We start from the raw sequence: 21,379 nt of genomic DNA, 5'->3' as shown, positions 1-21,379 counted from the left end.
TAGACTGTAGAGGAATTTCTCATATTGTAATACTGAAGCATGTTTCTGATGCAGCGCTGCCTTGTGTGACCTCAATGCAGTGTCCTTGTGCATGCACACATTTACCTCCTAGAGTTAATTGGCTGAGCACCAGGGTGAAAGTGTGTGTGTGTGTGTGTGTGTGTGTTTAAAACAGTTGGCACTTGTTGTGGTTGTCTGAAACAAAGTAATATGCAGTGTGTTTATAAAGGTGTGTGTGTGTGTGTGTGTCTGTGTGTGTGTAAGAGGACACACATTCTGCTGCCCTCCCAACCTCCCAATCTCCCAGGTTATGCACACACTCCTCATCCACAGCACACCAGGAGCGATATCATTAATAAGAGGAAGTTTTAATGAAACCTCAGCCATACATTATTCATGCAATATTTCAAGGAAAAAAAAAGAAGAAAAAAAAAAAGAAACGTCTAGACACGAACATGATGCCTAGACACGATTCGAGCTGCACGATGAAATATTGGAGCAGGACCAAATCCACATTCTCATTCTTTTTTTTTCTCTCTGTCTTTATTTCGTTTTCTCCAGCGCCTCGCCTCACCCTCTCGCACTTCTCTCCTTTTTCAATCAGTTTGATAAATGACAGATTATTCTGCCAAGAGATGAGATTTTGGCTCTCCCATTTTCTCTCTCCTCCTCTCCATCTTCCTCGCTGTCTCCTTTCCTGTCTTCTTCTTTCCTCCCAATATGTTCCATTCATTCCCCTTCTTCTGTTGGTTTTTTTCCCCTCTCTCCTTTTCTCAGACTCATCTCTTTCTCTTTTCTGCCACTCCTCTTAAATCTCTCTCGATTTCTCCTTCTCTGTCTGTCTGCTGCTGTCAATCTCTCCCTCTCTCTCTCCCTCTCCAATCCTCTTTCGCTCCATCATCTCTCTTTGCTTTTGATTTAAGATTCATCTATCCGTTATCTGTATTCTGTCTTTTTTCCCTACTTTTTATTTATTTCCATGGATGAAATGAAACCGGTCGACTGGAGATGAGAAACTGCATTAAAATTCATGTCTGCTCATATTCTTTTTCCTATGAGGCGCTGAGGCTTTGGAGTGTGTGTGTGTGTGTGTGTGTGTGTGCGTGTGTGTTTCGGGGGTGGTTTGGGTGGGCATTGATGTGGAGGGATGGGGGAGGGGGAGGGGAGGTTGGTGTTTGCTTTAGAGGTCGCCCCTCTAGATGTGCACCTGAAAATTGGATTTTGTGACTCGGGGAGATCTAGTTAAGAACCTAACCCTTCCCCCAACACTCACGCCCTGACACACACACACACACACACACACACAGCACCCCACGATGGCAAAAGGTGTAGATTGAGACTTGGGTTGTGGCTTATGGAGAAAACCATACAGACAGAGAGAGAGAGAGAGAGAAAGACTCTCAGCTTATTTCTGTATTGTTATAATTATTTATTCAGTCTCCGTCTCCTCCCTTTCGTCTCTTCCTTTCTATCTTATTTCACTCTCTTTTCCCTTTTCCGTTCTGAAAAACATATATTTACGATCTTCTGCATCACTCGACTCTGTTTTCGTGGCTGATTGTGTCGTACTACAGACGCTGATAAACAAACAGCACCGAAAACTCAAAATGGCTCCCACACGCTCACACACAGCAAGTGAGAGGAATAATAGAGCTCCATGATTGCAGGTCTGTTTCTCAGCTCTGATGGTAATGACACAGAAACACACCTGATTGGAACAGTTAAAGGCATAACAGCATCTGTTCCTCGAGTAAAACTCTAGCCTGAAACACTTACAGAAATATTTGTGTTGTGTTTTGCAATTCTGATGCTAATTTGTAGGTTGATGCTGTATTTTCATTGTTATTGTCATAAGGTAGTGTTTCTGAGTGTTCATAGTCTCGACTCAAACTAGTTAGCGGTCTACCTGACGGTGTTTTGACGACGGGATTAGCATGAAAGTTTGGAAGGTTTGGAAGCTGATCTGTTTGTGAGTAGATGAGAAGGTAAGAGAACTGGACAGACTAAAGGAATAAAGTACCGTTGCGTCGCTCTCTTGATGTAGAGATGAAGCGAGGGATAAACCCAGTCAGTGAAAACAGAGCGACATGGTGATGAAAGATTAAATAAAATTTATTGAACATCAACAAAATATTTATATTCCTTAGAAATATATTAATAAGCACGGTGCTCAGACTGGGTTTTTCCGTTAAGTGTGTAATGGACATGAGACTGCAGTGAGTTAAATTTCAGGCCTGATGCCATTTCACCTGCCAGTCAGGTATAAAGTGAAATTCTGAAGTGTTTACAGAATTACAAATCTCACATTTTCAAGTGTTTGTATGTGATCTTGACGTAACTCACGCTCTTAAAACAGAAGTGTTAAACCCAACGCATGTTCTAGTTCTAGTTTATCACATTGAGTTGTAGATGAACGTAGTGTAAATGAAGTTACGTCTCTGTTCATGTCACATGTCACCAGTGTGTCACTTAAACACGTTTAATGCTGTAGCGTGTTGTTTAAGAAGGTTTTAGTAGAAATCAGATGCGGTGGTGAGAATAAAGTCTGAAGGTTGGAGAAACAGCTTTTTAAGGAAGTGTTTATAGAGCTACATAACATCTGCTTAGGCTCTTTAGGACAGCTGACGTAAGCATGTTGTACATAAAGCTTTATAAAGGCTTCTCTGTGTTGGTTTTGATGTGGAAATTGACGTGAACCCCACAGCCAGTCAGTGTATGTTAACGTAATGCTCCAGTTATTGACATAACGTCCAGTCACTTAATATATGTGGACATGAGGTTATGACATTTTATGGCTCATCTCACTTTGGAGCTCAGTGTGCTTCTGGTTTGCAGCCTTTCTTTCAGCTGAAGCTTATTTGAATGAGCCTTTATGGATGTTTATGTAGATTGATGCCAGTTGCTATGAAGGGTTTGTATAAAGCCCAGTAGTTTTCTAACATTATCTTTTTAAGTCTTTGAGAGTTGTTAGAGTTCACTGAGGCCATTTTTACCTTCTCTATTAAAAAACAACAACAAAACAAAACAAAAAAAAAAACAGATTGCATAGAGAACCTACCCAAACACTGGACTTGCTGTAATTATCACTTGCGGATGCTTGATGCTCATTAGCTCCCGGATATAAGCAGGGTACATTTGGGACGTGGCCCGAGCCATGAGCTGCTGAGCTTCTGCTGCTGCCAGCTCCTTCCTCACACTCCTTTACACACCCATACGCAACAAAGCGGCGAGAGCAGCGGCCGTTGCCTAGCGATGGTGTTGCCATGGCTACCGGCCAGCTAGCCAACTCCCGGTATAAAGAATACATTGTTATATGTACATCAAGTTCAGGGAAAAGAGAGGGGAGGCCACAGAGTTTTAACTTCAAGCTTCAAGGAGTGTATGTTTGTGTGTGTGTGTGTGTGTGTGTGTGTGTGTGTGTGTGTGTGTGTGAAATAAACATGAAAGATAGAGAGAGAATGAAAATTCTCTTTATGATTTTCCATATGTATGAGGCCAGGGAGTACAGGGGGTGAATGATATTGCAGTCTGGCTCATTTGCTATTCCGTATTAAGAGCAAGACGGAGGGCTGGGGGGTTGCAGCACTGGGAATGGATTCTGAAAGTAATTTGAGCTATATCAGAATAACCTCGCCACCCCCATCCAACATACTGTCTCCCTCTGTCTTTTGTCTCTGCCTTTCTCTCTCCCCACACACACATTGCTCAGTGACAGCAGGAAAAACAAGGCATTCCAAAGAAACAGCTCCTGTATCGAGGCAGGATTGTTGTGAAGTCCTCTCAGGACAGCTTCTGTGTAATAAAGGCCTTCAGATGACAAAGGCATGGCTGCACACTTCGAATGATAACAATAAGGGATAATTCAGTGAGGTTCAGCCATATACAGAGATACACATTCATCATGAGCTTCAGGTGTTTCATATAAATTTTAATCTGAACTTTACATGAAATTTGTTTTATTTTGCTGCTGATCAGCTGTATGGCACTACATCATGTCTTATAGGTATGTACCCTTTTAGGTTGTGTGTTTGTGTGTCTGTGTGTGTGTGTGTGTGTGTGTGCAGAGCATGGATCGGTTTTTATTAAACACAAAAAGCTCTTCATTTTGTCCCTTTGCAGTGTCGCTCTGCTCAAGGCCCAGTGTAATGTGACATAGAGGCATACAGAATATGGAAAAAAAAACAGGAAATGCAGCAGTCTGAAAAAAGGTTATTATGCAAAATTGCACTGGCAATAAATCTGTGTCCAGGGTACTGATGGTGTGGTGTGTGTGTGTGTGTGTGTGAGAGAGAGAGAGAGAGAGAGAGAAATATTGTGTGATTGTTCGCATTTTTGTCTGAATTTGTCTGCATGGCTGCATCTGTTAATGTGTTGCAGTGGGTGCCCTGTTTCAATGCCAATATGTTCTATACACATTTCTGTGGGAGGTTTTATTGAGACTGCAGTAGCGTATGTGTGAAGGAACGCTTAGATATTAAAGTGGAAGTGTGTTTCGCTGACAAGTAAGTGACAGATTTCTTCTCCCCACACAATTTCTACACTATTTACACTTACACAACCCGATCTGGGTTATAGATCTGCCTATTATTATTAACATCTCTACTCAACCCCGTACCCCTTCATCAAATTATCCAAGCAGCCAATCATATGGCAGCAGTGCAGTGTGTACATTTTTTTTTTTTTTTTTACAGATAGAGGTCAAGGGTTTCAAGTTCACAAACATCAGAATGAGGAAAATGGTTGTTGGTGTCAGACACTGCCGAGAAAAACAGTCTGTACACATAGTGTACACAAAAACCTGGTGAAAAACATACAAGTGAGCAGCAGTTCTGCTCGAAGCAGCCTGGCCATTTTCCACTGAACTCTCTCATCAGCAAGGCTTTTCTACCCACAGACAGACTGCTCACTAAATGTCTTTTTATTTACTATACTATACTGTATAGTATACTGTAATATAATATAATACATGTAGACAGAGAGCGAGAGACCGAAAGAAAGAGAGATTGCTATACATGCTGTGTATTTTAGTAATAAATGTATATAAATGTTAAAGTAGTAATGTGGTCGTTTCCAGAGAAACAGAACGTCCTTCATTAGCTGTTTAAGTGTGAGATGTAGGAGGTCTGTATATGTAACTGTTAGAGCCCATGAGTTTCATAACTCCACTTTACTGTTTTGTGTCTTAATCATGCATTTCTGTCACAGGATTTCAGAAAACACTTGATTGTGAGCACACACAAGCACACACACACACACACACACACACATACACACATACACATACACACATTCATGTTGGAAGAATGCAGTAGATAATTGCCTCTGCTTGTTGTCTGTGGCACTGTAACGATGCACTGAAACGATGCTCGGTTTTAAGTGTGCCATGAAAACATTCCCACACCTTCAGACCATCATCATCAACCTGAACCTGATGACACAAGCCAGCTGGGTTAGTGGACTCGTGTCACATAACCGAATCATTTCATCTTCCATCTAACCAAAATATTAAGCGTACCTAATCCAAAGAATTCTGTAAAATTCATGACTTCATTTAAAAATCACGAGTTGAAGCAATAACCTGTGTGAATAAATTCCTGAACATCACATGATGAGCTCTAAAACGAAACAATTGAAACCAGGCTTCAGGTGCATGAAGAGGAAGACTGTGACTGCTGCTGTAATTTCTCCAGGTTCAGGTTGCTTCATTGTGGGTTGTGGGTCTCGTGGTACACTTCAGATAGAGAGCAGTGCTGCACTGTGGTGTTTTTGTTGGTCTTGGTTAATGGCCGCAGTGCGACTGTGTGTGCGTTTATATTGAGTATAAGGCATGAGGCTGTGGAACAGGTGGTTGTGGGTAATTCCTGTGGAAGTGCTAATTCAATAAGACCTTATCGACCAGCTAGGGACGGCCCGATCTGACCAGAATCTGATTTAGTTCCTCTGGATCCATATGAAAAAAGAGATGCGGAAGGCTGACAGAGAGACAGAAAGAAGCGAAAGAGAGAGAGAGAGTTGGGGTGGAAGGAGGGGGTGTTTTACCAATGTATTTCACCGTCTCTGTTTTTTTTTTTTTTTAAGTCCCATGGGGTTGCAGACACACTTGAAAGCTATGAAGTGTGCTGTTCTGCCTGTGTTCTCCCTGTAATTGGACAAGTGCAGCACTGGGATGTGGAGAGAAACAGAGATGGGAAGGATCATGGACTACAGAAACTCATAGAATCTGTTTGTACCTCTCTCCTGTTTTACCTTTCAGACAAAGCCAAATACATTTATCCATTAAAGAGTGAATCAGTTAGGTAGAACAAAGGAGAGTTTAGATATGTGCTGCATACTACAGTGTGTGTGTATATATATATATATATATATATATATATATATATATATATATATATATATATATATATATATATATATATATATATATATATATATATATATGCATTGATGACATATGAGCTGCTGAATCATTTTGCAAGACTTTGTCATGCTGTAGAAAAAAGCAGCGAGAGAATCTGGGCATGTGTGCATGCACTCCTGCTCCGTGGGGAATAGTGAGCAGAGTCTGCAGTTGAAATAAATGACAGCAAGACAAAAGAGCAGATTTCCACATGCTCTTCTTTTCCATGAAAATTGCTACTAGATTGACAAGAAATTGTGTTTTTGCTTTCGAGGAATTCGAGCATGTGTGTTCAACAATGCAGTTTTGTGCATGCATCTCCTGCACATGTTCCTTTGTTTTGGGTGTAACGTTGTTTTTATGGCGTTTTAATGTTAGATTGCGTGTTATATAATACTGTAATACTAGAGATGATGCAGTTATCATCTTATTACTGCTCAGTGAGAGTGAAAGCGGAAGAGATCCATAGCGCTGTACACTTTTTAGCCTGATACTGTACATGGGTGTAGAAATACAGTACATAGGTTTACGATAATTCAGCATTCAGCACTTGCCTGCTGCTCTAATTATAGACATTAGATGCTCTGCTCTCAGCGAGAGTGCCATGGAGATTTGCTCACTTTCTTATTTACCGTGTGCTGCACCCCGGCTCTGTCTCTCGTTGCTTCACTTCTCTTCTGTTCTCTTCACTTCTCTTCTCTTTTCTCTACATACTTTCCATATCCTCCGAACCTGCTTCCTGCCTCCTGCTCACCAGCAGCTCACTTTATGAATCATCGAGCTTTAAATACAGCCTTCCTGTGCTGTTCAGATTGTATTGAATGTCGGTGTATATTGTCAGTAATAAATACATACTGTATGCACCATTTACATTACAGACCAAGCTTTTCCTTCTAAACACACTGCCAGAAAGCTCAGCTCCACTGTCTTATGCATGCAGGTTTTTTCACCGTTGTGCAGAATGCAAATATCTGTCAAATTTATTGAATTCTATCTATCTATCTATCTATCTATCTATCTATCTATCTATCTATCTATCTATCTATCTATCTATCTATCTATCTATCTATCTATCTATCTATCTATCTATCTATCTATCTATCTATCAGCCTGTCTAACATCAGCATTGTTTTATTACTTTGCAGGATCTCAGATAGCAGCATCCTCATTACGTGCTGAAATAAAAGAAATAATACAAAATACACATTTGAGTCACTTCTCTGCAGTAATGGAACAGTTTATCTTAGTTTATTAAAGTATCTCTTACTGATAGTGGCTTGACTCTTTCCTCCACGGGATCTGCTTCACTATTCAGAGTTTGCAGGTAAAGTTGCTTGGATTCAGGTCTGGGTTGCACCGGTGCCTAAGTGTTTTTTCTGGAAGCACCATTCAGATTATGCAAATTACCTTCCAGATTTTTTTTCCAGCAGAAGCTTCAGGGACAGGCTTTTTCAATAGCGCTGAGCTCACTGACTTTAATCACATGCAGTTGCCTTTGAACCTGAAAAAAAAAAAAATCAGGAATCCAAAATGTGGTCTGAAGACAGAAATTGCATTTTCCTCCATTTTCTATAAAATGCAACACAGTGTAAGATGAAAGCAAGAGACAATTTAAAAAGGAGAAAATTATAGAAAAAAGAGTAATATGATGGGTGTATGAATGGGTTTGTTAATACAGCAAGCAGAGAAATAAACGTCTAATAAATGGAGTCTGCTATACCGCCAATATATTGATGGATGAACATCTTAATTCTGAATATTTATCACTGCAAATGTAGTTAAATTTAACAATAATTCTTATATCCACATTAATCAGTGGCATATAAAACAGCACTCGATCTAGCACATCCTAATATTTTACATTTTTTCACGACTCAGTGCGGCTGTGAGATACAGAGCTAACTCCAGGTCAGAAGATGAATGATTTTATACTTTCAGATTGCAATTTTGAACTTTCACATGAATAAAATAGTGCTGATGTTTTTGTTCATTGGATATGTTGTGCTGTAATGAAAACATGACCATGGTTTGAAGGATAAGCTGACCGTGCACTCATCTGCTACACAAACAGCTATCTATCAGTACATTCATAACTTTATCCATAACAGAATGATCCTTGAGATAAACAATGTCTCTGTGTAAGATTAACATCCTCCATGTGTCCTGGACTTTAAAGAGACGACATTGTTAATTAACAGTGTATAATAGTCAACAGTGCTACGTTTATTTATCATTGGCTTGGAATGGCATTGCATAGTTTTTAGAGTGCATTAACAGCCCAAAACATACATATTACCATGGCAGCTGTCAGATAGTCAGATAGAGCTGATATCATGCAAGAAAGGTCCATAGTCAGAATTATGTGTATAACATATGACACACTTCTGTCACAGCTTCACTTATATCAATGGTGTGAATACCAGCATGTGCAATTACAGTATTAAAGGTGTTTTAAGGTAAGATTAGATCTCTAAAGTATGTTAGGTGGGTTTGACATTTGAATGATTCCTGATCATGTTCATGAAGTTCCACCTCGAAGATCTTTTACTAGGTGAGCTGTAAAATGTCTGACATCCAAACACAAACAGGCATTCCAGACCAATCAGCTTTCCAAACAGATTTTTCTCAGTGGCTTAATACATTTTTTCTAAATTTAGCTAAAGGTTTTCTTTCATATTCCACATATTTAAATGGAATTTGTATAAGTAGGGAATAAAAAGCACTTTTAAATCTTTGTGCTCTTATCTTAATTCTGAATACAGCCCATAGTATGAAGAGTTTCAGGACCCTGGACAGCACCACGTTCTCTCCTGCACCACTGTGCTGCTGCAGGTTTGTGATGTGAACCACAGTGTTGTGTAGAAACTCCACTGTTTGTAGAGTGTGGGGCCCATGCAGCACATATGGATCACAGCTTTTTAATATTGCACTGAATAGTGCTGTCTTCCTTTTATCCTGATCAGAGGTTCTCTCTCTCTCCCTCTCTCTCTCTCTCTCTCTCTCTCTCTCTCTCTATGTCTCACTCTCTGGGGATTAGTGAGCAGAACAGACCCATGGAATCTTAAAAAAGAAACACTGCAACAGTCCCCCCACCTCTCTAACATACACACCCACACACACACACACACACACACACTTCACACCGATGTTAGAATCTCAGGGGATGGGGGTGGATTAATGACCTCACTGGAGAGAACCCAAGCTCTCCAAATCATCCGGCTGTGTGTGTGTGTGTGTGTATGTGTGTGTGTGTGAGCTGATGTCTGAACATTAGCTATTCTCTGGAGGAGCACAGCAATCCCATCCACATATTATCTATTAGTGCACCTAAGCGTTTTTTTTTGTTCTCATATTTAGCCGCTTTAAGCCAATCTTACGTCGCTCCACACTTCCCCCTTTGGGAGTCAGACTGAAGCGTTTGGCTGTGATCATGTGAAACCAGTGTGTAAGTAGCTGGGTGTGAAAGCTGCCAGCTAACTTGTCTTCCTTGTTAATGATATAACGTAGTAACCTCCTGTGGCGTACCTGTCTCTCAGTTCCCAGCATCCCCTCTGTTCCTGTGACAATATTTAACAGAGCCGCGGGCCTCCTGGTGAAGAGTCTCCTCCTCCCCCAGTACACACTCGTACAGTCAGAGAAGGTCTCTGCTGCAGGTCTCAGTAATGAACACTAGCACACGAGAGAAAACTCATTACTCAGCTCCTCTCTTGTTGTCTTTTTTTCCTTTATATCTTTACATTAAGCATTTGTAAAAGTTCAATACGTTGCCCAGGATGTGCTGTTTGCTTCTTCCACACTGACCTGGGATTTTTTTGTCTTTTTTAAATATAGTTGTAAAATAGACAATATATCTTATTAGCAGGATAAAGACATCTCTATTAAAAGAGAAAGAGACGCTTTCCACAGCAGAAGCCTGATGGCAGAGGAATGGAAATGACAGATGGAGGGAATGTGACAGCAGCTCTTTTTTTTCGTGTTGTTGTTTGTTTCACATGTTTCTAAAGACTAGCCATTCTTTAACTTACATTTCACCCGTAATGGTGCAGCAGGAATCTTTATCATATAAATATACACCCTGTAATACACTCATTACAGATACAGATTTAGGCACAACCATGAAAATGCATGTTTTAGACCCAAACAGACATGAGGACTGAGGCTGACCTCTTGTGTACTAATTTTTGCCCCCCTTTTCTGTTGTGCCACAGCCAAAAAAGCAGCAGATGGCTCGGTCATCCCCAACGGCTACTGTGACTTCTGCCTCGGAGGCTCGAAGAAGACGGGTTGCCCAGAGGATCTAATCTCCTGCGCAGACTGCGGACGATCGGGTGTGAAGACAAACTCTCTTACAAAAACTCTAACATAAAACCCATATAAGTGTGTGTGTGAGTGTGTGTGTGTGTGTGTTTGTGTGTGTTTGTGGAAAAAAACATTAAATGTTTAAAGATGTATTCATTGTCTGCTCTCAGATTCTTCTGGGACTCTAAATGAGTGGTTTGTTAAGCAGATCCTGTAAGACTGTAAGTTAATGGAAGGAGTCTGAGATTAAACAGCGTTACTGTCCACTGGAAGACGCATTTACGCCTCTAATTAGAGCGATTCAAGCCGGCATTTTCCACTTACATTCACAAAGATGTTCTAATTCTTGACTACTTTTCTTAAATCTAATCTCTGAAGTTTTCACAAACTTTTAACTGTATATAGACTATCTGGCCAAAAGTATGTGCACCCCTGACCATCACACCCATATGTGCTTCTTCCCAAACTGTTTGTACAAAATTGTATAATTGTAATGTCCCTGTGAGTCCAAAACCATGTTCCAGCATGACAATGTCCCTGTGCACAAAGCAGCTCCTTGAAAACATGGTGTGTGAAGGTTGAAGTGAAGAACTCAAGTGTCCTGCACAGAGCTCAGACTCTGACTTAACCTCTCTGAACACTGACTGAACCCCAGACCTCCTTATTCTTACAACGTCAGTGTCTGATCTCACTAATGCTGTTGTAGCTGAATGATCACTAATCCCCAGAGCCACACTCCAACATCTAGTGGAAAACCTTCCAGAAGAGTGGATCTCATTAGAACAACAGAGGGAATCAATCTGGAATGAGATGTTTAACATGCACATATGGTCAGGGGTGCACATACCTTTGGGCATATAGTGTATGTGAATATAATATACAGTATGTGTGTATTATATTGCCCTTCAGAATTATTGGAACCCTTAATAATAAGAATGAGCAAAACGAGTTTGTGCAAAAGAAGCATGCCAGTGAATGTACATATAAACGAAGCAGTACAGTAACTTGTTAAGTGACTTGAAATCCTGATCCTCTGTGTGTGAGAGGAGAAGAAGTTAGACTTATTTCATAATAAAAAGTTTGACAAAATTGGAAATTGCGAGGAGGACGACACACTGCCCCCACACAGCGAGGAGAAGAAGGTGGTAGTGAAGGAGCATGAAGTGAAATAAGCATAGAGATCACAGTAGAATTGCAGAGTTTATTTGATTCTTCTAAAGATTTAAAATCAGCTGTTAAACTGCACCTTCATGCCTGAAGGCATCTCCCAACATCAGGAGGCTGAACTTCACCATGTCATTAGATCTACAACTGGGCATCACAAGCTGCTGTCAGAGGAACCAAAATCAAACTTTTTGGTCATATGATGGTGACTGCAGAGAAGACCACCCCAATCTCCAGATTTGAACCCTACTGAAATCTTCTTGTCTGAATTGAAAGAGAAATCTTTTTCACCCTGTGTGTAATTCATTTTATACAAGAAATTTGATGATGTTCATGAAGGGTGCCAATAATTCTGTAAAGCACTTGCATGTGTTTGTGTAGGTATTTCACAACGATCTTCATATATAGCTGTGTGTAGGAAATAAACACATTAAAGTTTCTGGCATGTGAAGAGTTTCAGAGCAGCTTCATTTGTTCAGCCAGACTGTGCATGGGGTCCAGGCTGCAGAACCGTTTGACTGAAGGTGGTGGAGAAGCAGAAGACCTTTTTTAAACTCTGCTCAGTCCACATAGACCACACAGCCTGGATCATATGTACTACAACGTATAAACATGCAACAACTGAACAAATATTAACGTAATGAAATAAAGCACAAAGCTCATCTACAATTTGTGGAGCTTGTAAAAAGGAAGGTGACAATTGAAACGGAAAGCCTTTAAAGCATAAATGGCCTTTACTAAGTTCACTACAAACAACCAGAACAGATTCAATGCACCTCGGCTTTGTTCCTACAGGCTGTGGAACTGCACCCAAGAGATCCTCTGAAACACTTTGTTTGGATTTTTTTGTCTGTCCAGGACACCCGTCCTGCCTGCAGTTCACAGTCAACATGACGGCAGCCGTGAGGACGTACCGCTGGCAGTGCATCGAGTGCAAGTCCTGCAGCCTGTGTGGCACCTCCGAGAATGACGTTAGTTACCGTTTTATTTCCTCTTCACACGTCCAGGTGGCTTGACACATCAAGAATATTGATTCTGTTTCTATCTGTGTTCTCCTGGCTGTAGGATCAGCTTTTATTCTGTGATGATTGTGATCGAGGATATCACATGTACTGTCTAAGTCCACCGATGGCAGAACCACCAGAGGGTATGCAGTCCTAAAGCTCTAATATCCATTATAAAGGATGAGAATACTGTGATCAGTCTGGAGTAAGGTTGCATCAACGGCATAGTTTTCAGACTGAGTATAAGTACAAGCGCATGTTTTTTATTCATTAAAACCGACACTAATGTTGAAACAGAAATGAGTAACCTAATGCTGTGTGCTGGTAGTAATCAACTTCTTTATGTTGTAATGATGTTCTGGTGTGTAAATAGTAAGCAAACGTTCAGACATGAGTCAGTGCTCAGTGCTGGCAGAGCTGAAGTGCTCACTCGCTTCAGTGTGTTTGTGTGAACACAGTGCTCTCATTTTAATGACCACGCTTACTGATACTGCTCTGTGCTCTCACATGAGCTGCCCTCGCAGTCTCTGTTTGAGATTCCAATTAAATGCTATAAAAAGATGTGAAATACATCCAGGTCCATATCATTTATGTTGTCTTTTCTTTACAACGTACACCAGGTTCACATCACATCGTACCAAGCAGTATAGTAAAGTGTGAAGATGCTGTGTCAGTAACGATGCATTTCTTATTCTATAGACGACTGTTTTTTGTCTACAGCACAGTGCAGAGCTGTACAATGTTGTTCAGCAGTATGCAGTGTAAAGTTATGTACTGTGACCTCTCCTCCACAGGGAGCTGGAGTTGTCACCTGTGTCTGCGGCAGCTGAAGGAAAAAGCCTCTGCTTACATCATGCTGAATTAATCTTCATCGTTAGGTCGGGTTGCAGCCGTCCGGCCTCTGCCTCCACAGCCTCCTCATGACAAACCGACACGGCAGATTGAAAAAGACGGTCAATTCGCATTGAAAGAAAAATACCATACGCTGCACCAGTCCTGCAGGGAATTAGCAACCATCCACTTCATGGAGAGAACAGGTTCCTCCTTCATTTCTGGTGCACAGCAGACGTGCCTGCTCTTTATTCAGCCCTGAACACACTCTCCCACGTCTCCCTAATCATTGTCTCCAGCTATAAGACTAGGGAGGGATTTCTATTGATGCACACGTTTATTTGGCGCTGCTTAGTTGAGAGGCGCCAAGCGCCTCATCACTGAAGAGTCAGTTTTAACGTGTGGCTCAAGAGGGCACTTGAATGGCAAGAGACTCTGAGTGTTCTCGTTGGAAAAACACATTGACTGCTGATGAGGAAAACGCCACGAGATCTCCCGGTTTCCATAGTGGCTTTTGGATCACGAAGCACCGCTAATACTCTTTTTCAGCTATGGTGCCGCCCACTCTCTGCAGCCCACTGTGAGAGGTAGACACCAGCAGGCTACAGGACCGTACCCAAACACCAGGACTAGAAAGAGAAGAGCTCATTACAGCTCCAGAGAGAGAAATGAATCAATGTATTATTCAGCTCCTTCTGAGGTGGAGCTCAACACATCACCCCCAGATCCAATGTTGATCAGAAGAAATCTGATGGCCTGCAGTCTTAAGAGACTTGGATTTGGATTTACCTGAGAATACCTGTTTTTAACACACAAACTTTGGTGTTGCGAGATGTTGTGAACGGATTCCCTTTAAGCTCAAGGAGGTCTGAGGTGCATGTCGTTCAGCTCGGGTGGTACTTTACGTCAAAAAAGATCAAACTTTCTGCTGTCATTATCCTAAACCCCAATACCCCCCCTCCAGACACACACACACACACACACCCCTGCTTTTATTTCCTTCTGAAAAAGCCAATATAAGATATTCTCTCTGTGTGTTTGTCAGGGTGTATAGTAATGAATTATGTCCAGCCTTGTTTTAAAAACAGGGCCTTAATGTTTGTTCTTTTTTATATTATTACTTTGGATGCATGTTGTGATACTGTTTTAAAAATTAACCTTTTAACGGGCGGGAAAAAAAACCTACGAAAGCACACTTAATTTGCAATAATGTGTTTGTGACCCTCTCGGGGGACGTTGCGTCTGTGTGTATGTACGTGTGACACTTTTTGTGGAACCGTGAATCTAGGCATCGTATTGGAAAGGCGCAGGGTTTTGGAGCTCGAGCTTATCCATGAAGGCACCGTATTTCCTTTCACTTCTTTTTTCCCCTTTTTACTATTTTCTGGACAAACCGAAAGCCAGTTCCGAGACAAACTGTAGCGCCTCGTTTTTGTACAATGAGCTCTTTCCTATCTGTGAGTCTGCTTTGTGTTCTGGGACTTTGTAATTGCAGTGTGCTTTAAAAAAAAAGTAAATAACTCCAGTAGAGTGTTACTGGGATGCCAGCATGTATATGTGACTTTGTGCTGAGGCGATTTTGAACCCAAAGTCCCGTCCATCTGTGGCCTACCTGAAAGAACTGTCTGCTTTTTTTTTGTTTCAGCCCACAAGCTTTAAGTTGGGAGACACTTGCTGTAAATAAATTTTTGCTCTCTTATTTTCGAATGGAACGTACTTGCCATATGACTCCTGGAAAATGTTATGACTTCATTAAAAATGTGAAAACTAAGCTTCCTGGATTATAAAATCTGTCGGGTCATTTCTATTTTTGTATTTTCCAGAACTGTGGTTCGAGCCATTAGATGGTCATTGCTTACTATGAAGAGTAGAAGTGTTTCATGTTTATCCAGAAGGCTGAGCTTTTCTCCATCAGTATGGTTACTTTTCCCGACCCTTTTTTTTTAGTACTGCAATCTTTTGAGTACTTGAGTACTTTTGTGCACTTGTTTAAATATTTTGCACTGAGTGTGACTCTTTTCGACTTGATGACAAAAGCAATGAAAATACAGCCAAACCTGCATGTTGTGATGCCTTAGTTTACAGCAGAATTACAGACAGAATGTAGTTTTTCTTTCCCTTTCACACATTACACAAAACACTCTAAGGCCACATCCACATGTGTACAGATGTTTTTGAAAACCTGTTTCATTTTCTGAGTTCACACAAAAAAAAAGGTCACTGCCTTTATATATATATATATATATATATATATATATATATATATATATATATATATATATATATATATATATATATATATATATATATATATATATACATATATAAATCAGTTTAATTGAACATGCTGACATGGCAGCAGCATCCTCTGCACAGACACTGCCTGTGTTAGGAGCTCTGTTTATCACGACCTCAGACCAGGGTGTTACCTTGGGGTCTGTAATTTGTTTGCAGTTTAATTTCAGATTGTTTTATTTATTGCATACAGGACCGACACATAGTCATATACTTCATGTTTGTCATGAGTGTCTCCAGCACTCAGTGTGTGTGTGTGTGTGTGTGCTGTTAATATTATCCTTAAGTTGTTTAACACAACTTTTGATGACATGCTATTGCCATGCAGTGATTTTTTTTTGGAAATAAGAAGGGTTAAAACTGTTTTGCGGTTTTCAAAAAGTTCCTCATACGTGTGAACGTGGCCTCAGTATTTGAGCAGAAAGGACGTGAAGGATGTTCCCTGCTTAAAATATACAGTAAAACAGTAAAGGTGCATTTTCTCTGCGGCTGCTGCCTTCCAGAAGGGTCTGTGATTAGTCTAAATGAAACTTGTTAGTTTGTTGGCCTTTACTGTAGGGGTCGGTCATGTGATCTGATTGTATTCATATCTTGAATGAAGTAACGTGTTTGAGTGAGTAAATGTACAGTAGAAGGTGTTTACCGGCTGCTTTTCGGCCCTGCTGTGTCCGAGAGTTGCTTTGAAAGTTCCACAAAAACTTCAGTAATTAAAGTGTATGTCTTGGGCTAGAAAATATCTCAAATAAATATTTTTAAATTGGTAAATCATAAATATAGTCCATATAGTCTCTCTCTCTCTCTCTCTCTCTCTTTAACACACACACACACACACACACACACATCCCCGGTGGTCAGTGGAAGTCAGAGACAGACTTTTTGTCTTTCTGTTTTTCCTGTTCCTTGTTGTGCTGTGATCTTTGCTTGCATCTTATTTTACCCAAAGAGATGTTTCTTTCGAGGAGAGTGTGAACGGATTCATTCCATGTCAATGTTCAGAAAAAAAGTGAAAGTAATAAACACCACAGATAAAAGGAATGAGCTTCAGCTCAGGCTATTGTCATTTTTCACTGAATCATTCATGTTTAACAAACTGATGCATTGATTTTAAGTGAAATGTAGTTGGCAAGTAGTGTGTTCTTGGTGTCACATGTTTCTCTCTTTTAAATAATCAAATCCCCTTTTTTATTTCTGTCATTAAAAAATACAGATGTGTCATCAGTCCTGCTGTTATTATTCCTGCACGAGGCTGTGAAAGGATGTGGAAATGTCTCACAAAATCTCAGCAAGGTGAGGTGTTTATTATAATGGCTTTTACAGGTTATCATCATCTGTACTGCAAAATACACTCATATATGAAGACCTGTGAATTTATCATTTAAAACATGCCTTTAATCCTTTAGTATGTGTCGTTATACCTTTAGAAATAATTTATGGTACATCATTGACCTGATGAATCTTTAACACTTCAGTCTTCTGTGTTTAGTTCACATCCATCTTTAAAGATACTGAAGGTAATGAAGATGGTTTCCAGGAAATGTCCATACTGCTGTCTTTATTTGTGTGTGAGTGTGTCTTGTAAATAATTCCATTCCAGTTCTGTAGTAACAAAAATTATTTTGGGCATAAACCATTTCATTGCTTAAATATTTCTGGTTTTGTGAATTCTTCCATTTCTGGACTCAAAAATCCTCACACCCCGGTCCCAGCAGTCCCCAATATCTCACTTCCCAACACACACACACACACACACACTCCTACATGCACCAAAATCAGATCATTACCTTGGGCGCAATCTCACACTGTATATGTCTCTGGCTGCCTGGAATCATGGCAACTCGTTTGTGTGTGTGTGTGTGTGTAAACACACGTGTGTCTGTGTGTATGTTGAAGCGTGATTGGAGACCCCAAGCCAATTACCACATCCAGCAGACAGGCTCCGACTCCCAGCCAATAGGAGCGGAGCTAGGCCCGAGGCGGTTGCCATGGTAACTCGGCGGGCCTGCTTGCATGGCGGATGATGCCGGGGTGATAGATTACTGTAAGTGGATGGGGTGTGTGGAGGGAGGGTGGGGGCGGTCATGCATAAATATAATGTATGAATAAATTTGGAATGCGTTGACTTTATATATCCACAGCACGAGGAAAGAGGAGTTTAAGTGATCCAGTTCAGTCTTTTTTTCACACAGCGTCTGAGTGTCTGGATCGGAGCAGTCCAACCATCTCAGCAGGGTATTTTGGCACACCTTTTGTTTTGAGGTGTTCCATGTTGAACCATATTCTCCATGTAACTGAGAAATGTGCAGTTGCAACCAGCTTCAACTTCACTGTGAGACGCGACAAGAACATAGAAAGACCAACAATTATAACGTTTGTGTTCTTCAAGTAGAATCACACAGAGAAACGTCATTTTCCATTCCAATACCTGAAGTGTTACATTTCTGCATCCTATATGCTGAAGCCAGACCAAAAAAGAGAGAAAAAACTCGGAATGTAAACAAACATAACATTGATACCACCACCAGCAGCAGCAAACACCAATACCACCACCACCACCAGCAAACACCAATAACATCAACATCAATAACACCACCAACACCAATAACACCAGCAGCAGCAGCAAACACCAATACCACCACCACTACCAGCAAACACCAATAACATCAACATCAATAACACCACCAACACCAATAACACCAGCAGCAGCAGCAAACACCAATACCACCACCACCACCAGCAAACACCAATAACATCAACATCAATAACACCACCAACACCAATAACACCAGCAGCAGCAGCAAACAGCAATAACACCACCACTGCCAGCAAACACCAATAATATCAACACCAATAACACCAGCAGCAGCAAACACCAATAACAGCACCACCAACAAACACCAATAACATCAACGCCAATAACACCACCACCAGCAGCAGCAAACACTAATAACACCACCACCAGCAGCAGCAAACACTAATAACACCACCACCAGCAGCAGCAAACACTAATAACACCACCACCAGCAGCAGCAAACACTAATAACACCACCACCAGCAGCAGCAAACACTAATAACACCACCACCAGCAGCAGCAAACACTAATAACACCACCACCAGCAAACACCAATAACACCAACACCACCACCAGCAGCAGCAAACACTAATAACACCACCACCAGCAAACACCAATAACACCAACACCACCACCAGCAGCAGCAAACACCAAAAACACCAATAACACCACCACCACCAACAACAACAACAATAATAACAACTGTTGTGTTTAATAACTCTGTGAGATTAAGGAATTAAACATTTCCTTGTAAAATCATTTTGACATAAAGAATATCTTCTGCTAATATATTGCCATCACTGACACTGTCACCTCTTATTCTTCACAAAATGTTTCTTCACAAAATGTTTGCTTAAATGTTTACTGTATGACCTAAGATCAGTTTTTCTTCTCGTCTCTATTACAGTCCAGTCAGAGTGCAGAGCCCTGGTCCTTAACTCTCTTACTGACGTTCTTCTACTCTTCTGCCATCTAGTGGTCACTCTCTAGCATGAACCCTAAGGAGTGTTAATCTTAAAAATCTGAGATGTTCTATTCCAATATTATAAATACCGTCATATATTCCTGTATAACTCTTCAGTACTGTAGTTGTTAATAAGGCACGATCACAATGATAAGCATGAACCTTTTTTGGGGGTTTTAAAAGAAAGGATGGAGCTGTAGTCAAAGCATGCATGTCTAAACCCATGACTCAGTCTCAAGACTTCTCACAAAATAATTAGCACGTCATGTGTTATAGCAAACCACTCGTGAAGTGTGATTTAATCACGTAAATCTGAATCCAGCATCTTTTATCCTCATAATATCAGCAACTTCTGCTGCTTTAAGTCTTCATTTGCTCTTAAGGCAAAGTCAGACTTTTGCCATGTCCACTGATGATGTCGCGGAAGTGGAAGTCTATGTGGTGAACACACAGACAAGTGGAGCATTACACAGTCGCATGTCTCAGTGCAGTGTAAGGAAATATAAGCTGTCTTGGAAAGCTGCTCAGCTCAGACTCACATCAGTGGACCACAATTGTCTGTTGCTATAAAGACCCAGAGAACATGAAACCTTGAGAACATCATAGGAAGAAGGCTCTTTGCCCAAATCTTGATGCCCTTCTGTCGTCTCTGGCCGATTGCTTTCCTTACAACAATGTGATGATTTGGTATTGAGCAACATTCAGGACTGCTCTTTATGGAGGGAACAGCTGAAGAACATCTTCTCACCCAAGTAGCTTCAGCATCTCCAAGTCTCAAAAATTAAGTCTGCATTCACATCAAATCTGTGACATGGAGTTGACTTGCAGCATATACATGAATCAAGAACTGTTTTCGGCACTTCCTGTTCATCAGGTTAGAGTAGTGCTCTCACAGGGTTCTCCAACTAAAGTGTGTGTGCAGACCGCAGTGATTACTCTGAGAAATCCTAATACACAGGAACATTGTGAAGGTGGAATTAGTGATTAGCTCAGAAGCATACACAGATACAAAATCTGGGTTTTTGTGTTAAGAATAAATTGGACAACTGTAACAACATCTTTAAGAACTCTAGTACTCCATAGAGATCCTTCCACAATACGAGCTCTGGCTCCATGGGATCCTCAATGAAACGCCAGGTTAGCTGTGTAGAGTTGCCATGGTGACCGACCCTGCTGAAAAATCCTGCTTTGCAATCCCGATGTTCCTCAGGACTGAGGTAAGACCAGAACACAGTGCAGGGTGTAAAAACTGCAGCTCAGAGGTGAACAGCGTGACTAATCACCACAGGAGTGTTACAGAAAAGGACACACACAAAGGAAAAAATGTCTTCATCTAGTGACCAAAACAAAGAAATGCAGGTTGAGTGTTTCAGTGACGGAATAGAAAGAGGACATCAGAATGGAATAAAATGCCGCGGAGGAATAATTTAGAAGAGATCAGAAAATATGATATCAGAACAGAACAGGTGACATCATAATACAGCACGTCAGAAGAGAATAATCTTTATAATAACCATTATTATAGACCAGGGGACAGTAGAGCAGAGACATGGCAATATAATTATAGAGATACATCAGGATAAAATGGGTCATGTAATAATATTAGACATTAGAACAGAACCAGAAGACAAGAATGAAAAGATATCTGAATAGAACAGGGGAATTATGAAAGAAAACATCCTGCAGATGACATTAGAAAGGAATAGAAATAGAACAGGTGACATCATAAGTAGACAAAAAGAAAAAGGTGACATCATCAGAAATGTAAATGATGTAGCGTAAATGACATCACGCTAAAACAGGGGGTATAAATATATAGAAGACTTCAGAGTAAAACAGAAGAGATCACAGGAGAA

The 21,379-nt window shown here is 40.7% G+C and overlaps 1 protein-coding gene across 2 annotated transcripts in view; it reads left to right on the top strand.

Moving 5' to 3' along the window:
- Positions 1 to 15,939, top strand: part of dpf1 (double PHD fingers 1) — a 40,522-nt gene extending 24,583 nt beyond the window's left edge. For both annotated transcript variants that reach the window (XM_058413621.1, XM_058413622.1), the window contains 4 exons: positions 10,606 to 10,725; positions 12,719 to 12,831; positions 12,926 to 13,007; positions 13,659 to 15,939. In XM_058413621.1, the coding sequence (XP_058269604.1) occupies positions 10,606 to 10,725; positions 12,719 to 12,831; positions 12,926 to 13,007; positions 13,659 to 13,729 (386 nt within the window). In that variant the 3' untranslated portion in view covers positions 13,730 to 15,939. The remainder of the gene's footprint in view (positions 1 to 10,605; positions 10,726 to 12,718; positions 12,832 to 12,925; positions 13,008 to 13,658) is intronic.
- Positions 15,940 to 21,379: the final 5,440 nt, after the last annotated feature.

Source organism: Hemibagrus wyckioides, linkage group LG17 (genome assembly GCF_019097595.1).
Source record: "Hemibagrus wyckioides isolate EC202008001 linkage group LG17, SWU_Hwy_1.0, whole genome shotgun sequence".
In the NCBI taxonomy this organism is placed as follows: domain Eukaryota; kingdom Metazoa; phylum Chordata; class Actinopteri; order Siluriformes; family Bagridae; genus Hemibagrus; species Hemibagrus wyckioides.
The sequence above is the reverse complement of the archived record's forward strand: the minus strand, read 5'-3'. Positions and strand labels throughout refer to the sequence as shown.